Raw genomic sequence first — 27,861 nt, 5'->3', positions numbered from 1 at the left:
CTGTGGATACCGCTAAAACAAATAGTGCATTCACCCTCCACCATAGAAAATACAATTGAAAGAAAAGACCAAGGACAGAATAAAGAAAGTTAGGAGAGAGAGAGAATTGATTACACCCCCCCCCCCCTCAATCTGCATACAATACCCCATAATGACAAAGCAAAATCAGGTTTTTAGAAATGTTTGCAAATTTATTTTTAAAAATTAAAACCTTATGCTGCTACAAGCTTGGTACACCTGTATTTGGGGAGTTTCTCCCATTCTTCTCTACAGATCCTTTCAAGCTCTGTCAGGTTGGATGGGGAGCGTCACTGCACAGCTATTTTCAGGTCTCCCCAGAGATGTTGGATCGGGTTCAAGTCTGGGCTCTGGCTGGGCCACTCGAGGACATTCAGAGACTTGTGTTCAATTTGATTTGATTCGAAAACAAAAGAAAATGACATAACAATAACGAGGCTATATACAGAAGGTTACCAATACCGAGTCAATGTGCGGGGTACAGGTTCGTCGAGGTAATTTGTAAAGTGACTATGCATAGTCTTGACTGTGTGTTTAGGGTCATTGTCTTCACCTTCCAGGTGAACCTTTGCCCCAGTCTGAGGTCCTGAGTGCTCTAGAGCAGGTTTTCATCAAGGTTCTCTCGGTACTTTTCTTTGTTAATTTTTGCCTCAATCCTGACTAGTCTCCCAGTCCCTGCCTCTGAAAAACATCCCCACAGCGTGATGATGCCACCACCATGCTTCACCGTAGGGATGGTATTGGCCAGGTGATGAGCGGTGCCTAGTTTCCTCTAGACGTGACACTTGGCATTCAGGACAAAGAGTTCAATCTTGGTTTCATCAGACCAGAGAATCTTGTTTCTCATGGTCTGAGAATCCTTTAGGTGCCTTTTACCAAACTTCATGTGGGCTGTCATGTGCCTTTTACTGAGTAGTTGCTTCCGTCTGGCCACTACCATAAAGGCCTGATTGGTGGAGTGCTGCAGAGTGATCATTGGGTCCTTGGTCACCTCCCTGACAAAGGCCCTTCTCTCCTGATTGCTCAGTTTGGCTGGGCGGCCAGCTCTAGGTGGAGTCTTGGTGGCGCCAAAGTTCTTCCATTTAAGAATGATGGAGGCCACTGTGTTCTTGGGACCTTCAATACTGCAGAAATATTTTGGTACCCTTCTCCAGATCTGTACCTCAACACAATCCTGTCTCGGAGCTCTACGGACAATTCCTTCGACCTCATGGCTTGGTTTTTGCTCTGACATGCACTGTAAACTGTTGGACCTTATATAGACAGGTGTGTGCCTTTCCAAATCATGTCCAATCAATTGAATTTAACACTGGTGGACTCCAAGTTGAAGAAACATCTCAAGGATGTTGTTGCTCTGTCTGTATGCTATGTCTTGCTTGTCCTATGTTGCTCTGTGTGCATGCTATGTCTTGCTTGTCCTATGTTGCTCTGTGTGCATGCTACGTCTTGCTTGTCCTATGTTGCTCTGTGTGCATGCTATGTCTTGCTTGTCCTTGTTGCTCTGTGTGCATGCTATGTCTTGCTTGTCCTATGTTGCTCTGTGTGCATGCTACGTCTTTCTTGTCCTATGTTGCTCTGTGTGCATGCTATGTCTTGCTTGTCCTATGTTGCTCTGCGTGTGCTGACTGGTCAATGATAGTCTGTATTGTAATAGTTTTTAATAACCTGCCCAGGGACCAGGGCTGAAAATTAGCCAGCTGGCTAAAACCGGCACTTCTACTGAAACGTTGATTAATTACTGTCCGTGTAAAAATAGATAATTATCACCATTTGTGAAACAAGTGTGGAAGCCATTTTCAAATCAAACCTGAAACTAATATTTTTCCTACTCTAACGTTCCTCTCTTTAGTTTATTGGTGGGCGTAACTTCTACACCCATGCCTACAAGGCCCTGCAACACAAAACAACCAACATGGACGTGCTCGTCATGCTGGCCACCTCCGTAGCCTTCACCTACTCCGTGGTCATCCTCATGGTTGCCATGACAGAGAGGGCCAAGGTCAACCCCATCACCTTCTTTGACACGCCCCCCTTGCTCTTTGTCTTCATCTCGCTGGGGCGCTGGCTGGAGCAAATCGCCAAGGTACTGGACCGGTATATCTTCTAGAATATATGCTTCTATGTCTTTATAGTGACATAACAGTTGTACTGGACCTCTATCTTCTAGAATATATGCTTCTACGTCTTTATAGTAACATAACAGTTGTACTGGACCTCTATATCTTCTAGAATATATGCTTCTATGTCTTTATAGTAACATAACAGTTGTACTGGACCTCTATATCTTCTAGAATATATGCTTCTACGTCTTTATAGTAACATAACAGTTGTACTGGACCTCTATATCTTCTATAATATATGCTTCTATGTCTTTATAGTAACATAACAGTTGTACTGGACCTCTATATATTCTAGAATATATGCTTCTACGTCTTTATAGTAACGTACAGTTGTAGCTATAAAGCATGGTGTTATTTCTGTGGCTGGAGTACGTCTCTTTAATGCAAAGTTATCCGTCTGTGTCATAGCTAAAGTTTTCTTTAATATAGCTATTGCAACCTGCTCTGTCTCTCTCCTCCAGGGTAAGACGTCAGAGGCTCTGTCCAAGCTGATGTCCCTCCAGGCCAGCGAGGCCACAGTGGTCACTCTCAACACAGACATGTCTGTACTCAGGTACTTCACTCAAGATCTCCTGTTTCTAGACCTGGAATTGGATAAGGCAGATATTTGTTACTGTTTCAAGTGTTTTTAAGTTTAATTTAAATGTTTAATCAGAACGGAGCCCAGGCTGACATTGAACAGCAAACCCTTTGAGACTTGGATATGGCATATAACCAGTGTATTGTAAACCTGCCTACATGCGGGTCTCTCTGTCCGTGTCAGTGAGGAGCAGGTAGATGTAGAGCTGGTCCAGAGAGGAGACGTGGTCAGGGTGGTTCCTGGAGGGAAGTTCCCCGTAGATGGGAGGGTCATCGAGGGATACAGTATGGCTGACGAGTCTCTCATCACAGGTGGGTTACAGTGGAGGATCAACTCTGACCATACTGGAGAAGATGCTTCTGAAGCTTCCTTTCCTCATTTCCTTAACACTACTGTGAAATGACTGTTTCTTCATGCACGCTTACTATTTCTCTGTGAAACTGTATTATTTATGTTGTGTTCCTTGCTAATGTCTCATCTCTGATGTGTTTTGTGTTCCTTGCTAATGTCTCCTCTCTGATGTGTTTTGTGTTCCTTGCTAATGTCTCATCTCTGATGTGTTTTGTGTTCCTTGCTAATGTCTCCTCTCTGATGTGTTTTGTGTTCCTTGCTAATGTCTCCTCTCTGATGTGTTTTGTGTTCCTTGCTAATGTCTCATCTCTGATGTGTTTTGTGTTCCTTGCTAATGTCTCCTCTCTGATGTGTTTTGTGTTCCTGGCTAATGTCTCCTCTCTGATGTGTTTTGTGTTCCTTGCTAATGTCTCCTCTCTGATGTGTTTTGTGTTCCTTGCTAATGTCTCATCTCTGATGTGTTTTGTGTTCCTGGCAAATGTCTCCTCTCTGACGTGTTTTGTCTCAGGTGAGGCCATGCCAGTGACTAAGAAGCCAGGCAGCTCAGTGATAGCTGGCTCTATCAACCAGAACGGCTCTCTGCTCACCAGTGCTTCACACGTAGGCCTGGACACAACCCTGTCTCAGATAGTTAAACTACTGGAGGAGGCACAGACATCTAAGGTGAGGGTGGTGGTAATATGTTAGTTTTGTGTAAATGGTTTCCTGGAGTTTTAGTTTGATAAGATATGTAGGTATTTGTCAATATGTGATGTTTACAGAACTGACCCTGGGCAACCCATGATGGAGGATTCTCCTCAGAATTTTTTAAAAACTGGTTTTGAGCTGGAAGAGCTTTACCTCTGTGACCTCTGACCTGTGCTTTAACATTTGACCTCTGTCACCTCTGACCTCTCCGCTGCAGGCTCCCATACAGCAGTTTGCGGATAAGATCAGTGGCTACTTTGTCCCGTTCATCGTTGGAGTCTCTCTCCTCACTCTGTTCGCCTGGATCCTCATTGGCTTTGTCGACTTTCCACTGGTGGAGAAATACTTCCCTGTGAGTAGCCTTTACTATACAGATATCTATGAGTAGCCTTTACTATACAGATATCTATGAGTAGCCTTTACTATACAGATATCTATGAGTAGCCTTTACTATACAGATATCTATGAGTAGCCTTTACTATACAGATATCTATGAGTAGCCTTTACTATACAGATAGCCTTTACTATACAGATATCTATGAGTAGCCTTTACTATACAGATATCTATGAGTAGCCTTTACTATACAGATATCTATGTAAAGCCTTTACTATACAGATATCTATGAGTAGCCTTTACTATACAGATATCTATGAGTAGCCTTTACTATACAGATATCTATGAGTAGCCTTTACTATACAGATATCTATGTAAAGCCTTTACTATACAGATATCTATGTAAAGCCTTTACTATACTGATATCTATGTAAAGACTTTACAGAGGGTGTATTTTGCTAAATCATTCCACCTAAATCAGGTATTTACACAATTTTACTTTAAATCCTGTCTCCTCTTCGTGAGGGCAGTATGGGAAAGGCCTAGAGGGGAATCTGCTGTCACCTGTCCACTTCCTGTTTAAACCGTTGAGGCTGATCAAAGGGAGGAAGCAGGGAGAGGAAATCAACATTAGACTATTGAAATGTAACCCAGACTGGTCCCCTGTTTCACTGTCTCTCTGTCTCCCTCTACAGGGCTATGATAAGAGCATCTCAAAGGCAGAAGCTGTGATCAAGTTTGCCTTCCAGACCTCCATCACAGTGTTGTGTATCGCCTGCCCCTGCTCTCTGGGCTTGGCAACCCCGACAGCTGTGATGGTGGGCACGGGGGTGGGCGCTCAGAACGGTATCCTCATCAAGGGAGGGGAACCACTAGAGATGGCACGCAAGGTGAGGGGAGAAGATGCTACCAATCAGACCATAGTCGATCACTAATAATATCACGTTGATAGTAAAAATCATTAGTTCGGTTTGACATGTTGTTCCTTGTGTTTGTAATCAGAATCTATTTAACTGTGACTGTTGCAGTAACTGAGTGTAAGGTTGTAAATGATCTGAGATTCACGTTATAAACACTTCCCTTATTCCTACCTTGTTACAAAAAAATGGTGTATTTTCCAGATCCAGACAGTGGTGTTTGATAAGACGGGTACCATCACCTACGGAGCACCTAAAGTCATCCAGGTGAAGATTGTAGTGGAGGGGAACAGGATGCCTCGCTCCCGTCTGCTGGCCATCGTAGGGACTGCAGAGAACAACAGTGAACACCCGCTGGGAGCTGCCATTACCAAGTACTGTAAACAGGTGAGTCTGTTACCAAGTACTGTAAACGGGTGAGTCTGATGTCATCACCAAGTACTGTAAACAGGTGGGTCTGATGTCATCACCGAGTACTGTAAACAGGTGGGTCTGATGTCATCACCAAGTACTGTAAACAGGTGGGTCTGATGTCATCACCGAGTACTGTAAACATGTGAGTCTGATGTCATCACCAAGTACTGTAAACAGGTGGGTCTGATGTCATCACCAAGTACTGTAAACAGGTGGGTCTGATGTCATCACCAAGTACTGTAAACAGGTGGGTCTGATGTCATCACCAAGTACTGTAAACAGGTGGGTCTGATGTCATCACCAAGTACTGTAAACAGGTGGGTCTGATGTCATCACCAAGTACTGTAAACAGGTGGGTCTGATGCCATCACCAAGTACTGTAAACATGTGGGTCTGATGTCATCACCAAGTACTGTAAACAGGTGGGTCTGATGTCATCACCAAGTACTGTAAACAGGTGGGTCTGATGTCATCACCAAGTACTGTAAACAGGTGGGTCTGATGTCATCACCAAGTACTGTAAACAGGTGGGTCTGATGTCATCACCAAGTACTGTAAACAGGTGGGTCTGATGTCATCACCAAGTACTGTAAACAGGTGGGTCTGATGTCATCATCAAGTACTGTAAACAGGTGGGTCTGATGTCATCACCGAGTACTGTAAACAGGTGGGTCTGATGTCATCACTGAGTACTGTAAACAGGTGGGTCTGATGTCATCACCAAGTACTGTAAACAGGTGGGTCTGATGTCATCACCAAGTACTGTAAACAGGTGGGTCTGATACCATCACCGAGTACTGTAAACAGGTGGGTCTGATGTCATCACCAAGTACTGTAAACAGGTGGGTCTGATGTCATCACCAAGTACTGTAAACAGGTGGGTCTGATGCCATCACCAAGTACTGTAAACATGTGGGTCTGATGTCATCACCAAGTACTGTAAACATGTGAGTCTGATGCCATCACCAAGTACTGTAAACATGTGGGTCTGATGTCATCACCAAGTACTGTAAACAGGTGGGTCTGATGTCATCACCAAGTACTGTAAACATGTGAGTCTGATGCCATCACCAAGTACTGTAAACATGTGGGTCTGATGTCATCACCAAGTACTGTAAACAGGTGGGTCTGATGTCATCACCAAGTACTGTAAACAGGTGGGTCTGATGTCATCACCAAGTACTGTAAACAGGTGGGTCTGATGTCATCACCAAGTACTGTAAACAGGTGGGTCTGATGTCATCACCAAGTACTGTAAACATGTGGGTCTGATGTCATCACCAAGTACTGTAAACATGTGAGTCTGATGCCATCACCAAGTACTGTAAACATGTGGGTCTGATGTCATCACCAAGTACTGTAAACAGGTGGGTCTGATGTCATCACCAAGTACTGTAAACAGGTGGGTCTGATGTCATCACCAAGTACTGTAAACAGGTGGGTCTGATGTCATCACCAAGTACTGTAAACATGTGAGTCCACCTGAACCTCTGAGAGGTAGGAGACAGTTTGTGAGTTGATCATTCCATGTGTCTGGAAGACCTCCCAAAATATTTGAAGTGTACTAATCTGTCTCTCTGTCTCTGTATTAGGAGCTGGGTACAGAGTCCCTTGGTGTGTGTGCTGAGTTCCAGGCTGTACCAGGCTGTGGTATACGATGCCAGGTCAGTAACACTGAGACCCTGCTGAGACAACATCAGGAGGAAGGTGAAGACAACAACCAGGAAAACAGTATTCTGGTCCAGATCAGGGACTGCAGAACCAGGCCAGGATCACACCCCCTCATCATGGACGCGCAGCCTCTCTGTATGTACTGGGATATGTAGTCTAAAATAGGACCGCTATTTAAAAATGTTTTTTTTAGGTGGAATAAGTACACAACCCTGAGTTACCCCTTATTGTCAATTACTATTCAACACAAGGCCTAAAGATTCCCCTGTGTTTCCACTGCATTGATGAAATGCATGCTATACATTCTGCCTACATTCTAGGCTACATTCTAGGCTACATTCTAGTCTAACCCCTATTCCCCTTTCTGTTCCTATATAGCCCTGATGCAGACAGCATCCTACGTGGTGTTGATAGAGAGCCAGTAACCTCTCTGTGTGTTCCTCTATAGCCCTGATGCAGACAGCATCCTACGTGGTGTTGATAGAGAGCCAGTAACCTCTCTGTGTGTTCCTCTATAGCCCTGATGCAGACAGCATCCTACGTGGTGTTGATAGAGAGCCAGTAACCTCTCTGTGTGTTCCTCTATAGCCCTGATGCAGACAGCATCCTACGTGGTGTTGATAGAGAGCCAGTAACCTCTCTGTGTGTTCCTCTATAGCCCTGATGCAGACAGCATCCTACCTGGTGTTGATAGAGAGCCAGTAACCTCTCTGTGTGTTCCTCTATAGCCCTGATGCAGACAGCATCCTCGTGGTGTTCTGGGAGTGTTCTCTGTGTGTTCCTATATAGCCCTGATGCAGACAGCATCCTACGTGGTGTTGATAGAGAGCCAGTAACCTCTCTGTGTGTTCCTTTATAGCCCTGGTGCAGACAGCATCCTACGTGGTGTTGATAGAGAGCCAGTAACCTCTCTGTGTGTTCCTCTATAGCCCTGATGCAGACAGCATCCTACGTGGTGTTGATAGAGAGCCAGTAACCTTTCTGTGTGTTCCTCTATAGCCCTGATGCAGACAGATGTTGATAGAGCCAGTAACCTCTCTGTGTGTTCCTCTATAGCCCTGATGCAGACAGCATCCTACGTGGTGTTGATAGAGAGCCAGTAACCTTTCTGTGTGTTCCTCTATAGCCCTGATGCAGACAGCATCCAACGTGGTGTTGATAGAGAGCCAGTAACCTCTCTGTGTGTTCCTCTATAGCCCTGATGCAGACAGCATCCTACGTGGTGTTGTTAGAGAGCCAGTAACCTCTCTGTGTGTTCCTATATAGCCCTGGTGCAGACAGCATCCTACGTGGTGTTGATAGAGAGCCAGTAACCTCTCTGTGTGTTCATCTATAGCCCTGGTGCAGACAGCATCCTACCTGGTGTTGATGGGGAACAGGGAGTGGATGAGGAGGAACGGACTGCAGATCAGACCTGATGTTGACGAGACCATGACTGAACATGAACGCAGAGGACGCACTGCTGTACTGGTGGCTGTCGACAGTGAGTTGATCAGAAATACAGTGTAGACATTGTTAATGTTGTAATTAAAAATCAGCTCTTTCCAGCTACAATAGTAATGGAATATCTACATAGGTGTACAGAGGCCCATTATCAGAAACCATCACTCCTGTGTTCCAATGGCACGTTGTGTTAGCTAATCCAAGTTTATCATTTTAAAAGGCTAATTTATCATTAGAAAACACTTTTGCAAATATTTCTGCACAGCTGAAAACTGTTGTTCTGATTAAAGAAGCAATAATACTGGCCTTCTTTAGACTAGTTGAGTATCTGGAGCATCAGCATTTGTGGGTTTGATTACAGGCTCAAATGTCCAGAAACAAAATAACTTTCTTCTGAAACTCAGTCTATTCTTGTTCTGAGAAATGATGGCTATTCCATGCGAGAAATTGCCAAGAAACTAAAGATCTCGTACAACGCTGTGTATTACTCCCTTCTCAGTACAGCAAACTGGCTCTAACCAGAATAGAAAGAGGAGTGGGAGGCCCCAGTGCACAACTGAGCAAGAGGACAAGTACATTAGTGTCTTGTTTGAGAAACAGACGCCTCACAAGTCCTCAACTGGCAGCTTCATTAAATAGTACCCGCAAAACACCAGTCTCAACGTCAACAGTGAAGAAGCGACTCCGGGATGCTGGCCTTCTAAGCAGAGTTCCTCTGTCCAGTGTCTGTGTTCTTTTGCCCATCTTAATCTTTTCTTTGGCCAGTCTGAGATATGGCTTTTTCTTTGCAACTCTGCCTAGAAGGCCAGCATCCCAGAGTTGCCTCTTCACCGCTGATGTTGAGACTGGTGTTTTGCGGGTACTTTTTAATGAAGCTGCCAGTTGAGGACTTGTGAGGCGTTTGTTTCTCAAACCAGACGCTCTAATGTACTTGTCCTTTTGCTCAGTTGTGCACCGGGGCCTCCTCTTTCTATTCCAGTTAGATATCTACACCTATGTAGATATTCCATAAAAAATCTGCTGTTTCCAGCTACAATAGTCATTTACAACATTAACAATGTCTACACTGTATTTCTGATCAATTTGATGTTATTTTAATGGACAAAAAATGTGCTTCTTTCAAAAACAAGGACATTTCTAACTGACCACAAACTTTTGAACGGTAGTGTATTGCTTCATTTTAGATTATGGTATGGAGGATATTGGAACGTAGCCTTAGGAGTTTCCAACCATTTAATCCATTGTGTTGCTGAATCTATAACCACCCTTTGTCTATAACCATTGTCTATCTGTCTATAACCACCCTCTCTCTGTCTCACCTACCTCCCTCTCCATCTCCCGTTGTTTCTCTCTCCCTGTCTCTCTCTCTCTCTCTCTCTCTCTCTCTCTCTTCCTTGTCTCTCTCTCTCTCCCTGTCTCTCTCTCTCTTCCTTGTCTCTCTCTCTCTCCCTGTCTCTCTCTCTCTTCCTTGTCTCTCTCTCTCTTCCTTGTCTCTCTCTCTCTTCCTTGTCTCTCTCTCTCTCCTCCCTTGTTTGTCTCTCTCTCTCTCTCTCTCTCTCCTCCCTTGTTTGTCTCTCTCTCTATATCTCTCTCTCTCTCTATCTCTCCCTGTCTCTCCCTGTCTCTCTCTCTCCCTGTCTCTCTCTCTCTTCCTTGTCTCTCTCTCTCTTCCTTGTCTCTCTCTCTCTTCCTTGTCTCTCTCTCTCTTCCTTGTCTCTCTCTCTCTCTCTCTCTCTCTCTCTGTGTAGGTCTGCTATGTGCCATGATAGCTATAGCAGACACAGTGAAGCCAGAGGCAGGTTTAGCGGTTCACACCCTGCAGGCCATGGGTCTGGAGGTGATTCTGATGACTGGAGACAACAGCAAGACAGCACGGGCCATCGCTGCTCAGGTAGGGGACAGGACTGGCTTGGCTTGGGATTTTTATGAATGTATGCACTAAACCAGAACATTCATTACAGATGAAAAGGAATGTTGTTTTTTAAGTCACTCTGGATAAGGGCATCTGCTAAAGAACCCAAATGTAGTTTTATTGTAGGTTGTGAACTGTCATTTAGCTGTCTCTCTGTCCCCTCCAGGTGGGCATCAGGAAGGTGTAAATGTAGGTTGTGAACTGTCATTTAGCTGTCTCTCTGTCCCCTCCAGGTGGGCATCAGGAAGGTGTAAATGTAGTTTTATTGTAGGTTGTGAACTGTCATTTAGCTGTCTCTCTGTCTCCTCCAGGTGGGCATCAGGAAGGTGTAAATGTAGTTTTATTGTAGGTTGTGAACTGTCATTTAGCTGTCTCTCTGTCTCCTCCAGGTGGGCATCAGGAAGGTGTAAATGTAGGTTGTGAACTGTCATTTAGCTGTCATTTCTGTCCTCTGTCCCCTCCAGGTGGGCATCAGGAAGGTGTAAATGTAGGTTGTGAACTGTCATTTAGCTGTCTCTCTGTCCCCTCCAGGTGGGCATCAGGGAGGTGTAAATGTAGTTTTATTGTAGGTTGTGAACTGTCATTTAGCTGTCTCTCTGTCTCCTCCAGGTGGGCATCAGGAAGGTGTAAATGTAGTTTTATTGTAGGTTGTGAACTGTCATTTAGCTGTCTCTCTGTCCCCTCCAGGTGGGCATCAGGAAGGTGTAAATGTAGGTTGTGAACTGTCATTTAGCTGTCTCTCTGTCCCCTCCAGGTGGGCATCAGGAAGGTGTAAATGTAGGTTGTGAACTGTCATTTAGCTGTCTCTCTGTCCCCTCCAGGTGGGCATCAGGAAGGTGTAAATGTAGGTTGTGAACTGTCATTTAGCTGTCTCTCTGTCCCCTCCAGGTGGGCATCAGGAAGGTGTTTGCGGAGGTGCTGCCGTCCCACAAGGTGGCCATGGTAGAGCAGCTGCAGCAGGCAGGGAAGAGGGTGGCCATGGTGGGTGACAGGGTCAACGACTCGCCCGCTCTGGCCATGGCAGACGTTGGCATCGCCATAGGAACCGGCTCTGACGTGGCCATAGAGGCAACTGACGTGGTGCTGATCAGGGTGAGGAGAAGAGGGCAAGACTGGGTTTATGGATGGATGTTTACCTGTCTGTCTGATAATCTCTACATGTTAATATATCTGTCTGTCTCAGGGTTTCCGTTGTCTGGTAATAGCTGGCTTTTGGCCCAAAACATGAAATAAAAAATGAATAGCTGATGAATAAAATATTAATTGCCCGGGACGAGAGAAAAAACAAAATCCCATTTCAAAATGATGCTTTTTAGCCATTGATGGAAACACATTTGACCTGGCATGCTTATTGGTCTTTTGGTTCATTTGCATAATTTAGTTGAATTCAATTGGAGCTTCGCTAGTCATTGTATATCATATTCATCACAGCATGATGATCGGAAATCTGTCAGAGTGAGAGCTGCTGCTACAACTTCTCAAACAGCCCGTTCGTTGATGCTGGAGTGAAACATGCTTTTCATTAAGTGCACAACAATTCTAAATGCAAATGTGTGTTAAAACCTCTTTATTTATCACCTGGTAAATGAAGCTCGCTTGCCATTAAAGTGTATAGACAACGGTAGGCAGGCGGCAGTATACATTTTGAAAAATACTTAATTGTTTGAAACCTGAATGTTTTACTTCTTATTATGCGGTATGTCTTACCTTGGTTCAAAGTAGCCAAAATCCTACCATATACGTCATGGAGGCAATTATTTTATAAAGATTTCCATAGGCTATTGAAGCCAGTAGCATTTTTCTCTCGTGTTCTATTGGTTTTCAAATCAACTTTCTTTCGATGTCCAGTAGCCAAAGGCACAATCCTAGTCATATTAGCAACCCATGCTAGTCGTTGCATCTCCCTTCTTTCTAGGTTTCTTAGTCACATGAAACCGCTCCCGTGTAGTGTCTTTTTTGACAACAGTGTTTTTCTGCTAATTGCATTATGGAATGCACATTCGCGTGTAGCCTACTGCCTTGTGTGCATTGCTGTGCTTATAATGTGAAGAAATAATAGTTGATTAACATTTTAATAACATAAACGTTCTGATCTGTTGCATCAGACTCGTTGATTTTTAACGTTTTCTTTTTCAAATGTATCCTAAGGCCTACTGGTTGTATGAATTTGGGATCTATCTTCCCCCAACTGTCCCAGAGACAGTTTGGAATAGGATATTTCTTTCTAGCACAGATGACAAGGTGACCAACAGAACATTTCCACTTTTCTACTATGGGGGATAGTAGATTGACAGGCTAGTGATTTAGCTGTTTGTTACTCGTCTTGAAGGCTGAGGACAGTTGTTCTAACATCTTTAAAGCGCACATCAGAATTCAGCAAGAAGGACGCATCCTGTTAGAATTCAGCAAGAAAGACGCATCCTGTTAGAATTCAGTAAGAAGGACGCATCCTGTCAGAATTCAGTAAGAAGGACACATCCTGTCATAATTCAGCAAGAAGGACGCATCCTGTTGGAATTCAGCAAGAAGGACACATCCTGTTAGAATTCAGTAAGAAGGACGCATCCTGTCATAATTCAGCAAGAAGGACGCATCCTGTTGAAATTCAGTAAGAAGGACGCATCCTGTCAGAATTCAGTAAGAAGGACGCATCCTGTCAGAATTCAGTAAGAAGGACTCATCCTGTCGGAATTCAGTAAGAAGGACGCATCCTGTCAGAATTCAGTAAGAAGGACGCATCCTGTCGGAATTCAGTAAGAAGGACGCATCCTGTTGGAATTCAGTAAGAAGGACGCATCCTGTTGGAATTCAGTAAGAAGGACGCATCCTGTTGGAATTCAGTAAGAAGGACGCATCCTGAATTTGGAATCCTGTCGGAATTCAGTAAGAAGGACGCATCCTGTTGGAATTCAGTAAGAAGGACGCATCCTGTTGGAATTCAGTAAGAAGGACGCATCCTGTCGGAATTCAGTAAGAAGGACGCATCCTGTCGGAATTCAGTAAGAAGGACGCATCCTGTCGGAATTCAGTAAGAAGGACGCATCCTGTCGGAATTCAGTAAGGACGCATCCTGTTAGAATTCAGTAAGGACGCATCCTGTTAGAATTCAGTAAGAAGGATTCATCCTGTTAGAATTCAGTAAGAAGGACGCATCCTGTGTGGAATTCAGTAAGAAGAACGCACCTTGTTGGATCCTCAAATACAATCCTAAAATTGTTCTGTTAAAATGAATTACCATCATGTAAATGTGATTTCTGTCATTCTGAACACCGTGGGGTGGATGCCCTAATCAGGTTAATTATTCTGAGCACCGTGGGGTGGATGGCCTAATCAGGTTAATTATTCTGAGCACCGTGGGGTGGATGGCCTAATCAGGTTAATTATTCTGAACACCGTGGGGTGGATGGCCTAATCAGGTTAATTATTCTGAACACCGTGGGGTGGATGGCCTAATCAGGTTAATTATTCTGAACACCGTGGGGTGGATGGGCTAATCAGGTTAATTATTCTGAACACCGTGGGGTGGATGGCCTAATCAGGTTAATTATTCTGAACACCGTGGGGTGGATGGCCTAATCAGGTTAATTATTCTGAACACCGTGGGGTGGATGCCCTAATCAGGTTAATTATTCTGAACACCGTGGGGTGGATGCCCTAATCAGGTTAATTATTCTGAGCACCGTGGGGTGGATCCAACAGGTCCTAGACATGCTCAATGGGATTAAGAATCGGGCTCTTCGCTGGCCATGGCAGAACACTGACATTCCTGTCTTGCAGGAAGTCATGTACAGAACGAACAGTATGGCTGGTGGCATTGTCATGCTGGAGGGTCATGTCAGGGTGAGCCTGCAGGAAGGGTACCACATGAGGGAGGAGGATGTCTTCCCTGTAACGCACAGCGTTGAGATTGCCTGCAAACTCAGTCTGATGATGCTGTGACACACCGCCCCAGACAATGACGGACCCTCCACCTCCAAATCGATCCCGCTCCAGAATACAGGCCTCTGTTTTGCGTTCCTGGTGTAACTCGGGCAGTTGTTGTTGCCATCCTGTACCTGTCCCGCAGGTGTGACGTTCGGATGTACCGATCCTGTGCAGGTGTTGTTACATTTACATTACATTTAAGTCATTTAGCAGACGCTCTTATCCAGAGCGACTTACAAATGGGGTGGTGCATTCACCTTATGACATCCAGTGGAACAGCCACTTTACAATAGTGCATCTAAATATTTTAAGGGGGGTGAGAAGGATTACTTTATCCTATCCTAGGTATTCCTTAAAGAGGTGGGGTTTCAGGTGTCTCCGGAAGGTGGTGATTGACTCCGCTGTCCTGGCGTCATGAGGGAGTTTGTTCCACCATTGGGGAGCCAGAGCATTCTGAACAGTTTTGACTGGGCTGAGCAGGGAACTGTACTTCCTCAGTGGTAGGGAGGCGAGCAGGCCAGAGGTGGATGAACGCAGTGCCCTTATTTGGGTGTAGGGCCTGATCAGAGCCTGGAGGTACTGAGGTGCCGTTCCCCTCACAGCTCCGTAGGCAAGCACCATGGTCTTGTAGCGGATCGAGCTTCATTACTGGAAGCCAGTGGAGAGAGCGGAGGAGCTGGGGTGACGTGAGAGAACTTGGGAAGGTTGAACACTAGACGGGCTGCGGCGTTCTGGATGAGTTGTAGGGGTTTAATGGCACAGGCAGGGAGCCCAGCCAACAGCGAGTTGCAATAATCCAGACGGGAGATGACAAGTGCCTTCCTCCCGGGGAAGGACTGCCCGTTCCATGATCTCGCCATCACGGTTGACAACTCCATTGTGTCCTCCTCCCAAAGCGCTAAGAACCTTGGCGTGATCCTGGACAACACCCTGTCGTTCTCAACCAACATCAAGGCGGTGGCCCGTTCCTGTAGGTTCATGCTCTACAACATCCGCAGAGTACGACCCTGCCTCACACAGGAAGCGGCGCAGGTCCTAATCCAGGCACTTGTCATCTCCCGTCTGGATTACTGCAACTCGCTGTTGGCTGGGCTCCCTGCCTGTGCCATTAAACCCCTTCAACTCATCCAGAACGCCGCAGCCCGTCTGGTGTTCAACCTTCCCAAGTTCTCTCACGTCACCCCGCTCCTCCGTTCTCTCCACTGGCTTCCAGTTGAAGCTCGCATCCGCTACAAGACCATGGTGCTTGCCTACGGAGCTGTGAGGGGAACGGCACCTCAGTACCTCCAGGCTCTGATCAGGCCCTACACCCAAACAAGGGCACTGCTTCATCCACCTCTGGCCTGCTCGCCTCCCTACCACTGAGGAAGTACAGCTCCCGCTCAGCCCAGTCAAAACTGTTCGCTGCTCTGGCCCCCCAATGGTGGAACAAACTCCCTCACCACGCCAGGACAGCGGAGTCAATCACCACCTTCCGGAGACACCTGAAACCCCACCTCTTTAAGGAATACCTAGGATAGGATAAGTAATCCCTCTCACCCCCCCCCTTTAAGATTTAGATGCACTATTGTAAAGTGACTGTTCCACTGGATGTCATAAGGTGAATGCACCAATTTGTAAGTCGCTCTGGATAAGAGCGTCTGCTAAATGACTTAAATGTAAATGTAAATGCATGTTCATTAATTGTTTATGGTTCAGTGAACAAGCATGGGAAACGGTGTTTAAACCCTTTACAATGAAGGTCTGTGAAGTTAGTTGAATTTTTACACATTTTCTTTGAAAGACAGGGCTCTGAAAAAGGGACGTTTCTTTTTTTGCTGAGTTTATGTCCGCTAATCTCTACATGTTAATGTCTGTCTGCCTCCCTGTCGTCTGTCTGCCTCCCTGTCGTCTGTCTGCCTCCCTGTCTGCCTCCCTGTCTGCCTCTCTGTCTGCCTCTCTGTCTGCCTCTGTCTGCCTCTCCCTCCCTGTCCTCTGTCTGCCTCCAAAATGAGTTTTTATGAATTGCAAGATGTTATAGTAATATAGAAATGGTAAAGCTCACTATCACATACTAAGTTTTCATCTCCCCCATCTATATCTCTCTCTTTCTCGCTCTCGCTCTTTCTCTCTCTCTCTCTCTCTCTCTCTCTCTCTCTCTCTCTCTCTCTCTCTCTCTCTCTCTCTCTCTCTCTCTCTCTCTCTCTCCCATCTCTCTTCTCCCCCATCACACTCTCTCTCTCTTTTCCCCTGTCTCTCTACCCCAATCACTCTCTCTACCTCTCCCTCCCCATCTCTCTTTCTCTCTCTCCCTCTCTCTCCCCATCTCTCTTTCTCCCCCATCACACTCTCTCTCTCTTTTCCCCTGTCTCTCTACCCCAATCACTCTCTCTACCTCTCTCTCCACTGTCCACAGAATGACCTGCTGGATGTGGTGGGGAGTATTGACCTGTCCAAGAAGACCGTCAAGAGAATCAGGATCAACTTTGTGTTTGCTCTGGTCTATAACCTGGTGGGGATCCCTATCGCTGCTGGGGTGTTCATGCCTGTTGGTCTAGTTCTCCAGCCGTGGATGGGTTCTGCTGCCATGGCCCTCTCCTCTGTCTCTGTGGTGCTGTCCTCTCTACTACTCAAATGGTGAGTTACCAGACCAGGTGCCAGTTTACCATCAAGCTGTGTGTGTGTGTGTGGTGGGTGGGGGGGGGATGGTTACTTGCAGTTACTCTAAATTTCAGAACTGAACTACAACTTGCAGTGTCTTAGTGTGTTATGGTTTCTGTTTCTGTGTGTATCTAACTCTCCTATCTCTGTATGTAGATACACTAACTCTCCTCTCTCTGTCTGTTTGTAGTTACACTAACTCTCCTCTCTCTGTCTGTTTGTAGTTACACTAACTCTCCTCTCTCTGTTTGTAGTTACACTAACTCTCCTCTCTCTGTCTGTTTGTAGTTACACTAACTCTCCTCTCTCTGTTTGTAGTTACACTAACTCTCCTCTCTGTTTGTAGTTACACTAACTCTCCTCTCTGTTTGTAGTTACACTAACTCTTCTCTCTGTTTGTAGTTACACTAACTCTCCTCTCTCTGTTTGTAGTTACACTAACTCTCCTCTCTCTGTCTGTTTGTAGTTACACTAACTCTCCTCTCTCTGTCTGTTTGTAGTTACACTAACTCTCCTCTCTCTGTCTGTTTGTAGTTACACTAACTCTCCTCTCTCTGTCTGTTTGTAGTTACACTAACTCTCCTCTCTCTGTCTGTTTGTAGTTACACTAACTCTCCTCTCTCTGTCTGTTTGTAGTTACACTAACTCTCCTCTCTCTGTCTGTTTGTAGTTACACTAACTCTCCTCTCTCTGTCTGTTTGTAGTTACACTAACTCTCCTCTCTCTGTTTGTAGTTACACTAACTCTCCTCTCTCTGTCTGTTTGTAGTTACACTAACTCTCCTCTCTCTGTTTGTAGTTACACTAACTCTCCTCTCTGTTTGTAGTTACACTAACTCTTCTCTCTGTTTGTAGTTACACTAACTCTCCTCTCTCTGTTTGTAGTTACACTAACTCTCCTCTCTGTCTGTTTGTAGTTACACTAACTCTCCTCTCTCTGTCTGTTTGTAGTTACACTAACTCTCCTCTCTCTGTCTGTTTGTAGTTACACTAACTCTCCTCTCTCTGTCTGTTTGTAGTTACACTAACTCTCCTCTCTCTGTCTGTTTGTAGTTACACTAACTCTCCTCTCTCTCTCTGTTTGTAGTTACACTAACTCTCCTCTCTCTGTTTGTAGTTACACTAACTCTCCTCTCTGTTTGTAGTTACACTAACTCTCCTCTCTCTGTTTGTAGTTACACTAACTCTCCTCTCTGTTTGTAGTTACACTAACTCTCCTCTCTGTTTGTAGTTACACTAACTCTCCTCTCTGTTTGTAGTTACACTAACTCTCCTCTCTCTGTTTGTAGTTACACTAACTCTCCTCTCTCTGTCTGTTTGTAGTTACACTAACTCTCCTCTCTGTTTGTAGTTACACTAACTCTCCTCTCTCTGTCTGTTTGTAGTTACACTAACTCTCCTCTCTCTGTCTGTTTGTAGTTACACTAACTCTCCTCTCTCTGTTTGTAGTTACACTAACTCTCCTCTCTGTTTGTAGTTACACTAACTCTCCTCTCTCTGTTTGTAGTTACACTAACTCTCCTCTCTCTGTTTGTAGTTACACTAACTCTCCTCTCTGTTTGTAGTTACACTAACTCTCCTCTCTGTTTGTAGTTACACTAACTCTCCTCTCTGTTTGTAGTTACACTAACTCTCCTCTCTGTTTGTAGTTACACTAACTCTCCTCTCTGTATGTAGTTACACTAACTCTCCTCTCTCTGTCTGTTTGTAGTTACACTAACTCTCCTCTCTGTTTGTAGTTACACTAACTCTCCTCTCTGTTTGTAGTTACACTAACTCTCCTCTCTGTTTGTAGTTACACTAACTCTCCTCTCTCTGTTTGTAGTTACACTAACTCTCCTTTCTGTTTGTAGTTACACTAACTCTCCTCTCTCTGTTTGTAGTTACACTAACTCTCCTCTCTCTGTTTGTAGTTACACTAACTCTCCTCTCTCTGTTTGTAGTTACACTAACTCTCCTCTCTCTGTTTGTAGTTACACTAACTCTCCTCTCTGTTTGTAGTTACACTAACTCTCCTCTCTGTTTGTAGTTACACTAACTCTCCTCTCTGTTTGTAGTTACACTAACTCTCCTCTCTGTTTGTAGTTACACTAACTCTTCTCTCTGTTTGTAGTTACACTAACTCTCTCCTCTCTGTTTGTAGTTACACTAACTCTCCCCTCTCTGTTTGTAGTTACACTAACTCTCCTCTCTCTGTTTGTAGTTACACTAACTCTCCTCTCTCTGTTTGTAGTTACACTAACTCTCCTCTCTGTTTGTAGTTACACTAACTCTCCTCTCTGTTTGTAGTTACACTAACTCTCCTCTCTCTGTTTGTAGTTACACTAACTCTCCTCTCTCTGTTTGTAGTTACACTAACTCTCCTCTCTGTTTGTAGTTACACTAACTCTCCTCTCTCTGTCTGTTTGTAGTTACACTAACTCTCCTCTCTCTCTCTGTTTGTAGTTACACTAACTCTCCTCTCTCTGTTTGTAGTTACACTAACTCTCCTCTCTGTTTGTAGTTACACTAACTCTCCTCTCTCTGTTTGTAGTTACACTAACTCTCCTCTCTGTTTGTAGTTACACTAACTCTCCTCTCTGTTTGTAGTTACACTAACTCTCCTCTCTGTTTGTAGTTACACTAACTCTCCTCTCTGTTTGTAGTTACACTAACTCTTCTCTCTGTTTGTAGTTACACTAACTCTCTCTCTGTCTGTTTGTAGTTACACTAACTCTCCTCTCTGTCTGTTTGTAGTTACACTAACTCTCCTCTCTCTGTCTGTTTGTAGTTACACTAACTCTCTCTCTCTGTCTGTTTGTAGTTACACTAACTCTCCTCTCTCTGTCTGTTTGTAGTTACACTAACTCTCCTCTCTCTGTCTGTTTGTAGTTACACTAACTCTCTCTCTCTCTGTTTGTAGTTACACTAACTCTCCTCTCTGTTTGTAGTTACACTAACTCTCCTCTCTGTTTGTAGTTACACTAACTCTCCTCTCTCTGTTTGTAGTTACACTAACTCTCCTCTCTGTTTGTAGTTACACTAACTCTCTCTCTGTTTGTAGTTACACTAACTCTCCTCTCTGTTTGTAGTTACACTAACTCTCCTCTCTCTGTTTGTAGTTACACTAACTCTCTCTCTCTGTCTGTTTGTAGTTACACTAACTCTCTCTCTCTGTCTGTTTGTAGTTACACTAACTCTCCTCTCTGTCTGTTTGTAGTTACACTAACTCTCCTCTCTGTTTGTAGTTACACTCTCTCTCTCTCTGTTTGTAGTTACACTAACTCTCTCTCTCTGTTTGTAGTTACACTAACTCTCCTCTCTCTGTTTGTAGTTACACTAACTCTACACTAACTCTCTCTGTTTGTAGTTACACTAACTCTCCTCTCTGTTTGTAGTTACACTAACTCTCCTCTCTGTTTGTAGTTACACTAACTCTCCTCTCTGTTTGTAGTTACACTAACTCTCCTCTCTGTTTGTAGTTACACTAACTCTCCTCTCTGTTTGTAGTTACACTAACTCTCCTCTCTGTTTGTAGTTACACTAACTCTCCTCTCTGTTTGTAGTTACACTAACTCTCCTCTCTGTTTGTAGTTACACTAACTCTCTCTCTCTGTTTGTAGTTACACTAACTCTCCTCTCTCTGTTTGTAGTTACACTAAACTCTCTCTGTTTGTAGTTACACTAACTCTCCTCTCTCTGTTTGTAGTTACACTAACTCTCCTCTCTCTGTTTGTAGTTACACTAACTCTCCTCTCTGTTTGTAGTTACACTAACTCTCCTCTCTGTTTGTAGTTACACTAACTCTCCTCTCTGTTTGTAGTTACACTAACTCTCCTCTCTGTTTGTAGTTACACTAACTCTCCTCTCTGTTTGTAGTTACACTAACTCTCCTCTCTGTTTGTAGTTACACTAACTCTCCTCTCTCTGTTTGTAGTTACACTAACTCTCCTCTCTCTGTTTGTAGTTACACTAACTCTCCTCTCTCTGTTTGTAGTTACACTAACTCTCCTCTCTGTTTGTAGTTACACTAACTCTCCTCTCTGTTTGTAGTTACACTAACTCTCCTCTCTCTGTTTGTAGTTACACTAACTCTCCTCTCTCTGTTTGTAGTTACACTAACTCTCCTCTCTGTTTGTAGTTACACTAACTCTCCTCTCTCTGTCTGTTTGTAGTTACACTAACTCTCCTCTCTCTCTCTGTTTGTAGTTACACTAACTCTCCTCTCTCTGTTTGTAGTTACACTAACTCTCCTCTCTGTTTGTAGTTACACTAACTCTCCTCTCTCTGTTTGTAGTTACACTAACTCTCCTCTCTGTTTGTAGTTACACTAACTCTCCTCTCTGTTTGTAGTTACACTAACTCTCCTCTCTGTTTGTAGTTACACTAACTCTCCTCTCTCTGTTTGTAGTTACACTAACTCTCCTCTCTCTGTCTGTTTGTAGTTACACTAACTCTCCTCTCTGTTTGTAGTTACACTAACTCTCCTCTCTCTGTCTGTTTGTAGTTACACTAACTCTCCTCTCTCTGTCTGTTTGTAGTTACACTAACTCTCCTCTCTGTTTGTAGTTACACTAACTCTCCTCTCTGTTTGTAGTTACACTAACTCTCCTCTCTGTTTGTAGTTACACTAACTCTCCTCTCTGTTTGTAGTTACACTAACTCTCCTCTCTGTATGTAGTTACACTAACTCTCCTCTCTCTGTCTGTTTGTAGTTACACTAACTCTCCTCTCTGTTTGTAGTTACACTAACTCTCCTCTCTGTTTGTAGTTACACTAACTCTCCTCTCTGTTTGTAGTTACACTAACTCTCCTCTCTCTGTTTGTAGTTACACTAACTCTCCTTTCTGTTTGTAGTTACACTAACTCTCCTCTCTCTGTTTGTAGTTACACTAACTCTCCTCTCTCTGTTTGTAGTTACACTAACTCTCCTCTCTCTGTTTGTAGTTACACTAACTCTCCTCTCTCTGTTTGTAGTTACACTAACTCTCCTCTCTGTTTGTAGTTACACTAACTCTCCTCTCTGTTTGTAGTTACACTAACTCTCCTCTCTGTTTGTAGTTACACTAACTCTCCTCTCTGTTTGTAGTTACACTAACTCTCCTCTCTGTTTGTAGTTACACTAACTCTCCTCTCTGTTTGTAGTTACACTAACTCTCCTCTCTCTGTTTGTAGTTACACTAACTCTCCTCTCTCTGTTTGTAGTTACACTAACTCTCCTCTCTCTGTTTGTAGTTACACTAACTCTCCTCTCTGTTTGTAGTTACACTAACTCTCCTCTCTGTTTGTAGTTACACTAACTCTCCTCTCTCTGTTTGTAGTTACACTAACTCTCCTCTCTCTGTTTGTAGTTACACTAACTCTCCTCTCTGTTTGTAGTTACACTAACTCTCCTCTCTGTTTGTAGTTACACTAACTCTCCTCTCTGTTTGTAGTTACACTAACTCTCCTCTCTCTGTCTGTTTGTAGTTACACTAACTCTCCTATCTCTGTATGTAGATACACTAACTCTCCTCTCTCTGTCTGTTTGTAGTTACACTAACTCTCCTCTCTCTGTCTGTTTGTAGTTACACTAACTCTCCTCTCTCTGTTTGTAGTTACACTAACTCTCCTCTCTCTGTCTGTTTGTAGTTACACTAACTCTCCTCTCTCTGTTTGTAGTTACACTAACTCTCCTCTCTGTTTGTAGTTACACTAACTCTCCTCTCTGTTTGTAGTTACACTAACTCTTCTCTCTGTTTGTAGTTACACTAACTCTCCTCTCTCTGTTTGTAGTTACACTAACTCTCCTCTCTCTGTCTGTTTGTAGTTACACTAACTCTCCTCTCTCTGTCTGTTTGTAGTTACACTAACTCTCCTCTCTCTGTCTGTTTGTAGTTACACTAACTCTCCTCTCTCTGTCTGTTTGTAGTTACACTAACTCTCCTATCTCTGTATGTAGATACACTAACTCTCCTCTCTCTGTCTGTTTGTAGTTACACTAACTCTCCTCTCTCTGTCTGTTTGTAGTTACACTAACTCTCCTCTCTCTGTTTGTAGTTACACTAACTCTCCTCTCTCTGTCTGTTTGTAGTTACACTAACTCTCCTCTCTCTGTTTGTAGTTACACTAACTCTCCTCTCTGTTTGTAGTTACACTAACTCTCCTCTCTGTTTGTAGTTACACTAACTCTTCTCTCTGTTTGTAGTTACACTAACTCTCCTCTCTCTGTTTGTAGTTACACTAACTCTCCTCTCTCTGTCTGTTTGTAGTTACACTAACTCTCCTCTCTCTGTCTGTTTGTAGTTACACTAACTCTCCTCTCTCTGTCTGTTTGTAGTTACACTAACTCTCCTCTCTCTGTCTGTTTGTAGTTACACTAACTCTCCTCTCTCTCTCTGTTTGTAGTTACACTAACTCTCCTCTCTCTGTTTGTAGTTACACTAACTCTGCTCTCTCTGTTTGTAGTTACACTGTCTGTTTGTAGTTACACTAACTCTCCTCTCTGTTTGTAGTTACACTAACTCTCTAACTCTCTGTTTGTAGTTACACTAACTCTCCTCTCTGTTTGTAGTTACACTAACTCTCCTCTCTCTGTTTGTAGTTACACTAACTCTCCTCTCTCTGTTTGTAGTTACACTAACTCTCCTCTCTCTGTTTGTAGTTACACTAACTCTCCTTTCTGTTTGTAGTTACACTAACTCTCCTCTCTGTCTGTTTGTAGTTACACTAACTCTCCTCTCTCTGTTTGTAGTTACACTAACTCTCCTCTCTCTGTTTGTAGTTACACTAACTCTCCTCTCTCTGTTTGTAGTTACACTAACTCTCTCTCTCTCTGTTTGTAGTTACACTAACTCTGTTTGTAGTTACACTAACTCTCTCTCTGTTTGTAGTTACACTAACTCCTCCTCTCTGTTTGTAGTTACACTAACTCTCCTCTCTCTCTGTTTGTAGTTACACTAACTCTCTCTCTCTGTCTGTTTGTAGTTACACTAACTCTCCTCTCTGTTTGTAGTTACACTAACTAACTCTCTGTTTGTAGTTACACTAACTCTCCTCTCTGTTTGTAGTTACACTAACTCTGTTTGTAGTTCTCTCTCTGTCTGTTTGTAGTTACACTAACTCTCTCTCTCTACACTAACTCTCCTCTCTGTTTGTAGTTACACTAACTCTCCTCTCTCTGTTTGTAGTTACACTAACTCTCCTCTCTCTGTTTGTAGTTACACTAACTCTCCTCTCTCTGTTTGTAGTTACACTAACTCTCCTCTCTCTGTTTGTAGTTACACTAACTCTCCTCTCTCTGTTTGTAGTTACACTAACTCTCCTCTCTGTTTGTAGTTACACTAACTCTCCTCTCTGTTTGTAGTTACACTAACTCTCTCTCTCTGTTTGTAGTTACACTAACTCTCCTCTCTGTTTGTAGTTCCTAACTCTCTGTCTGTTTGTAGTTACACTAACTCTCTCTCTCTCTGTTTGTAGTTACACTAACTCTCCTCTCTCTGTTTGTAGTTACACTAACTCTCTCTCTCTGTTTGTAGTTACACTAACTCTCACTAACTCTCTGTCTGTTTGTAGTTACACTAACTCTCCTCTCTCTGTCTGTTTGTAGTTACACTAACTCTCTCTCTCTGTTTGTAGTTACACTAACTCTTCTCTCTCTGTTTGTAGTTACACTAACTCTCTGTTTGTAGTTCTCTCTGTCTGTTTGTAGTTACACTAACTCTTCTCTCTGTTTATAGTTACACTAACTCTCCTCTCTCTGTCTGTTTGTAGTTACACTAACTCTCCTCTCTCTGTTTGTAGTTACACTAACTCTCTCTCTCTGTTTGTAGTTACACTAACTCTCTCTGTTTGTAGTTACACTCTCTGTCTGTTTGTAGTTACACTAACTCTCCTCTCTCTGTTTGTAGTTACACTAACTCTCTCTCTCTCTGTCTGTTTGTAGTTACACTAACTCTCCTCTCTCTGTTTGTAGTTACACTAACTCTCCTCTCTCTGTCTGTTTGTAGTTACACTAACTCTCCTCTCTCTGTTTGTAGTTACACTAACTCTCCTCTCTCTGTCTGTTTGTAGTTACACTAACTCTCCTCTCTCTGTTTGTAGTTACACTAACTCTTCTCTCTCTGTTTGTAGTTACACTAACTCTCCTCTCTCTGTCTGTTTGTAGTTACACTAACTCTCCTCTCTCTGTTTGTAGTTACACTAACTCTCCTCTCTCTGTCTGTTTGTAGTTACACTAACTCTCTCTCTCTGTCTGTTTGTAGTTACACTAACTCTCCTCTCTGTTTGTAGTTACACTAACTCTCCTCTCTGTTTGTAGTTACACTAAATCAAATCAAATCAAATTGTATTTGTCACATACACATGGTTAGCAGATGTTAAATGCGAGTGTAGCGAAATGCTTGTGCTTCTAGTTCCAACAATGCAGTGATAACCAACAAGTAATCTAACTAACAATTCCAAAACTACTCTCTTATACACAGTGTAAGGGGATAAGGAACATGTACATAAGGATATATGAATGAGTGATGGTACAGAGCAGCATACAGTAGATGGTATCGAGTACAGTATATACATATGAGATGAGTGTGTAGGCAAAGTAAACAAAGTGGCATAGTTAAAGTGGCTAGTGATACATGTGTTACATAAGGATGCAGTCGATGATGTAGAGTACAGTATATACATATGCATATGAGATGAATAATGTAGGGTAAGTAACATTATATAAGGTAGCATGGTTTAAAGTGGCTAGTGATATATTTACATCATTTCCCATCAATTCACATTATTAAAATGGCTGGAGTTGGGTCAGTGTCAATGACAGTGTGTTGGCAGCAGCCACTCAATGTTAGTGGTGGCTGTTTAACAGTCTGATGGCCTTGAGATAGAAGCTGTTTTTCAGTCTCTCGGTCCCAGCTTTGATGCACCTGTACTGACCTCGCCTTCTGGATGATAGTGGGGTGAACAGGCAGTGGTTAGGGTGGTTGATGTCCTTGATGATCTTTATGGCCTTCCTGTAACAACGGGTGGTGTAGGTGTCCTGGAGGGCAGGTAGTTTGCCCCCGGTGATGCGTTGTGCAGTCCTCACTACCCTCTGGAGAGCCTTACGGTTGAGGGCGGAGCAGTTGCCGTACCAGGCGGTGATACAGCCCGCCAGGATGCTCTCGATTGTGCATCTGTAGAAGTTTGTGAGTGCTTTTGGTGACAAGCCAAATTTCTTCAGCCTCCTGAGGTTGAATAGGCGCTGCTGCGCCTTCTTCACGACGCTGTCAGTGTGAGTGGACCAATTCAGTTTGTCTGTGATGTGTATGCCGAGGAACTTAAAACTAGCTACCCTCTCCACTACTGTTCCATCGATGTGGATAGGGGGGTGTTCCCTCTGCTGTTTCCTGAAGTCCACAATCATCTCCTTTGTTTTGTTGACGTTGAGTGTGAGGTTATTTTCCTGACACCACACTCCGAGGGCCCTCACCTCCTCCCTGTAGGCCGTCTCGTCGTTGTTGGTAATCAAGCCTACCACTGTTGTGTCGTCCGCAAACTTGATGATTGAGTTGGAGGCGTGCGTGGCCACGCAGTCGTGGGTGAACAGGGAGTACAGGAGAGGGCTCAGAACGCACCCTTGTGGGGCCCCCGTGTTGAGGATCAGCGGGGAGGAGATGTTGTTGCCTACCCTCACCACCTGGGGGCGGCCCGTCAGGAAGTCAGTACCCAGTTGCACAGGGCGGGGTCGAGACCCAGGGTCTCGAGCTTGATGACGAGCTTGGAGGGTACTATGGTGTTGAATGCCGAGCTGTAGTCGATGAACAGCATTCTCACATAGGTATTCCTCTTGTCCAGGTGGGTTAGGGCAGTGTGCAGTGTGGTTGAGATTGCATCGTCTGTGGACCTATTTGGGAGGTAAGCAAATTGGAGTGGGTCTAGGTGACAGGTAGGGTGGAGGTGATATGGTCCTTGACTAGTCTCTCAAAGCACTTCATGATGACGGAAGTGAGTGCTACGGGGCGGTAGTCGTTTAGCTCAGTTACCTTAGCTTTCTTGGGAACAGGAACAATGGTGGCCCTCTTGAAGCATGTGGGAACAGCAGACTGGTATAGGGATTGATTGAATATGTCCGTAAACACACCGGCCAGCTGGTCTGCGCATGCTCTGAGGGCGCGGCTGGGGATGCCGTCTGGGCCTGCAGCCTTGCGAGGGTTAACACGTTTAAATGTCTTACTCACCTCGGCTGCAGTGAAGGAGCATGTTTCCGTTGACCAGTGGCACATGTTTCTCTGTTTTGCAGGCTGTCGTGTCACTCTCCTCTCTGTTTGGCACTGTATTGTCCCACTAACTCTCCTCTCTCTGTTTGTAGTTACACTAACTCTCCTCTCTGTTTGTAGTTACACTAACTCTCCTCCCTCTGTTTGTAGTTACACTAAGCCCAGTGCTGAGCTACTGGAGTCTTGTTTGGGCAGTCAAAAGAGACACGCTGCAAGCCTATCAGATGTCAGCGTCCACATCGGCATGGGAGATTTGCGCCGCCCCTCCCCCAAGTTGAGGCTATTTGACCGTGTCGTCAACTTCTTCTGCGCATGCATCAACTCCCTCCAATCAAAGCACTCCCTCAACTGCATGGCCCTCAGCGACTCCGACAAATACTCATTACTGGTGGGGGAGGCCCACTGCGAGGAGGAGTTTGTCTGAGGCTAGGTTCGTCTGTGCTAACTTAAGCTTGGTTTAGCCATGGTTTAGCTAAGCTATGTTAATTTTCCCATCCAGCTATACAGGTTCCCCCTGGGCAGTATCTATTGACTTGAAAAAGCCTTTCTGTTTCCCCTCACCCTCTGTCAGACTGACAGTGCACTCTAATGGATGCTTGGGGGGACTTCATGCCAAAATGTCTTTTGTCAACGG

The 27,861-nt window shown here is 44.2% G+C and overlaps 1 protein-coding gene across 1 annotated transcript in view; it reads left to right on the top strand.

Annotated features, from left to right (window-relative positions):
• Positions 1–27,651, top strand: part of LOC124011602 (copper-transporting ATPase 1-like) — a 45,828-nt gene extending 18,177 nt beyond the window's left edge. The window contains 13 exon segments of the mRNA XM_046325053.1: positions 1,868–2,101; positions 2,600–2,691; positions 2,902–3,029; positions 3,578–3,732; positions 3,974–4,108; positions 4,786–4,980; positions 5,212–5,394; positions 7,014–7,227; positions 8,429–8,575; positions 10,284–10,426; positions 11,336–11,539; positions 16,767–16,987; positions 27,378–27,651. Coding sequence (XP_046181009.1) covers positions 1,868–2,101; positions 2,600–2,691; positions 2,902–3,029; positions 3,578–3,732; positions 3,974–4,108; positions 4,786–4,980; positions 5,212–5,394; positions 7,014–7,227; positions 8,429–8,575; positions 10,284–10,426; positions 11,336–11,539; positions 16,767–16,987; positions 27,378–27,651 — 2,325 coding nt within the window.
• The last annotated feature ends 210 nt before the right edge of the window (positions 27,652–27,861 follow it).

This window comes from Oncorhynchus gorbuscha, linkage group LG23 (genome assembly GCF_021184085.1).
Source record: "Oncorhynchus gorbuscha isolate QuinsamMale2020 ecotype Even-year linkage group LG23, OgorEven_v1.0, whole genome shotgun sequence".
NCBI classification, from domain to species: domain Eukaryota; kingdom Metazoa; phylum Chordata; class Actinopteri; order Salmoniformes; family Salmonidae; genus Oncorhynchus; species Oncorhynchus gorbuscha.
The sequence above is the reverse complement of the archived record's forward strand: the minus strand, read 5'-3'. Positions and strand labels throughout refer to the sequence as shown.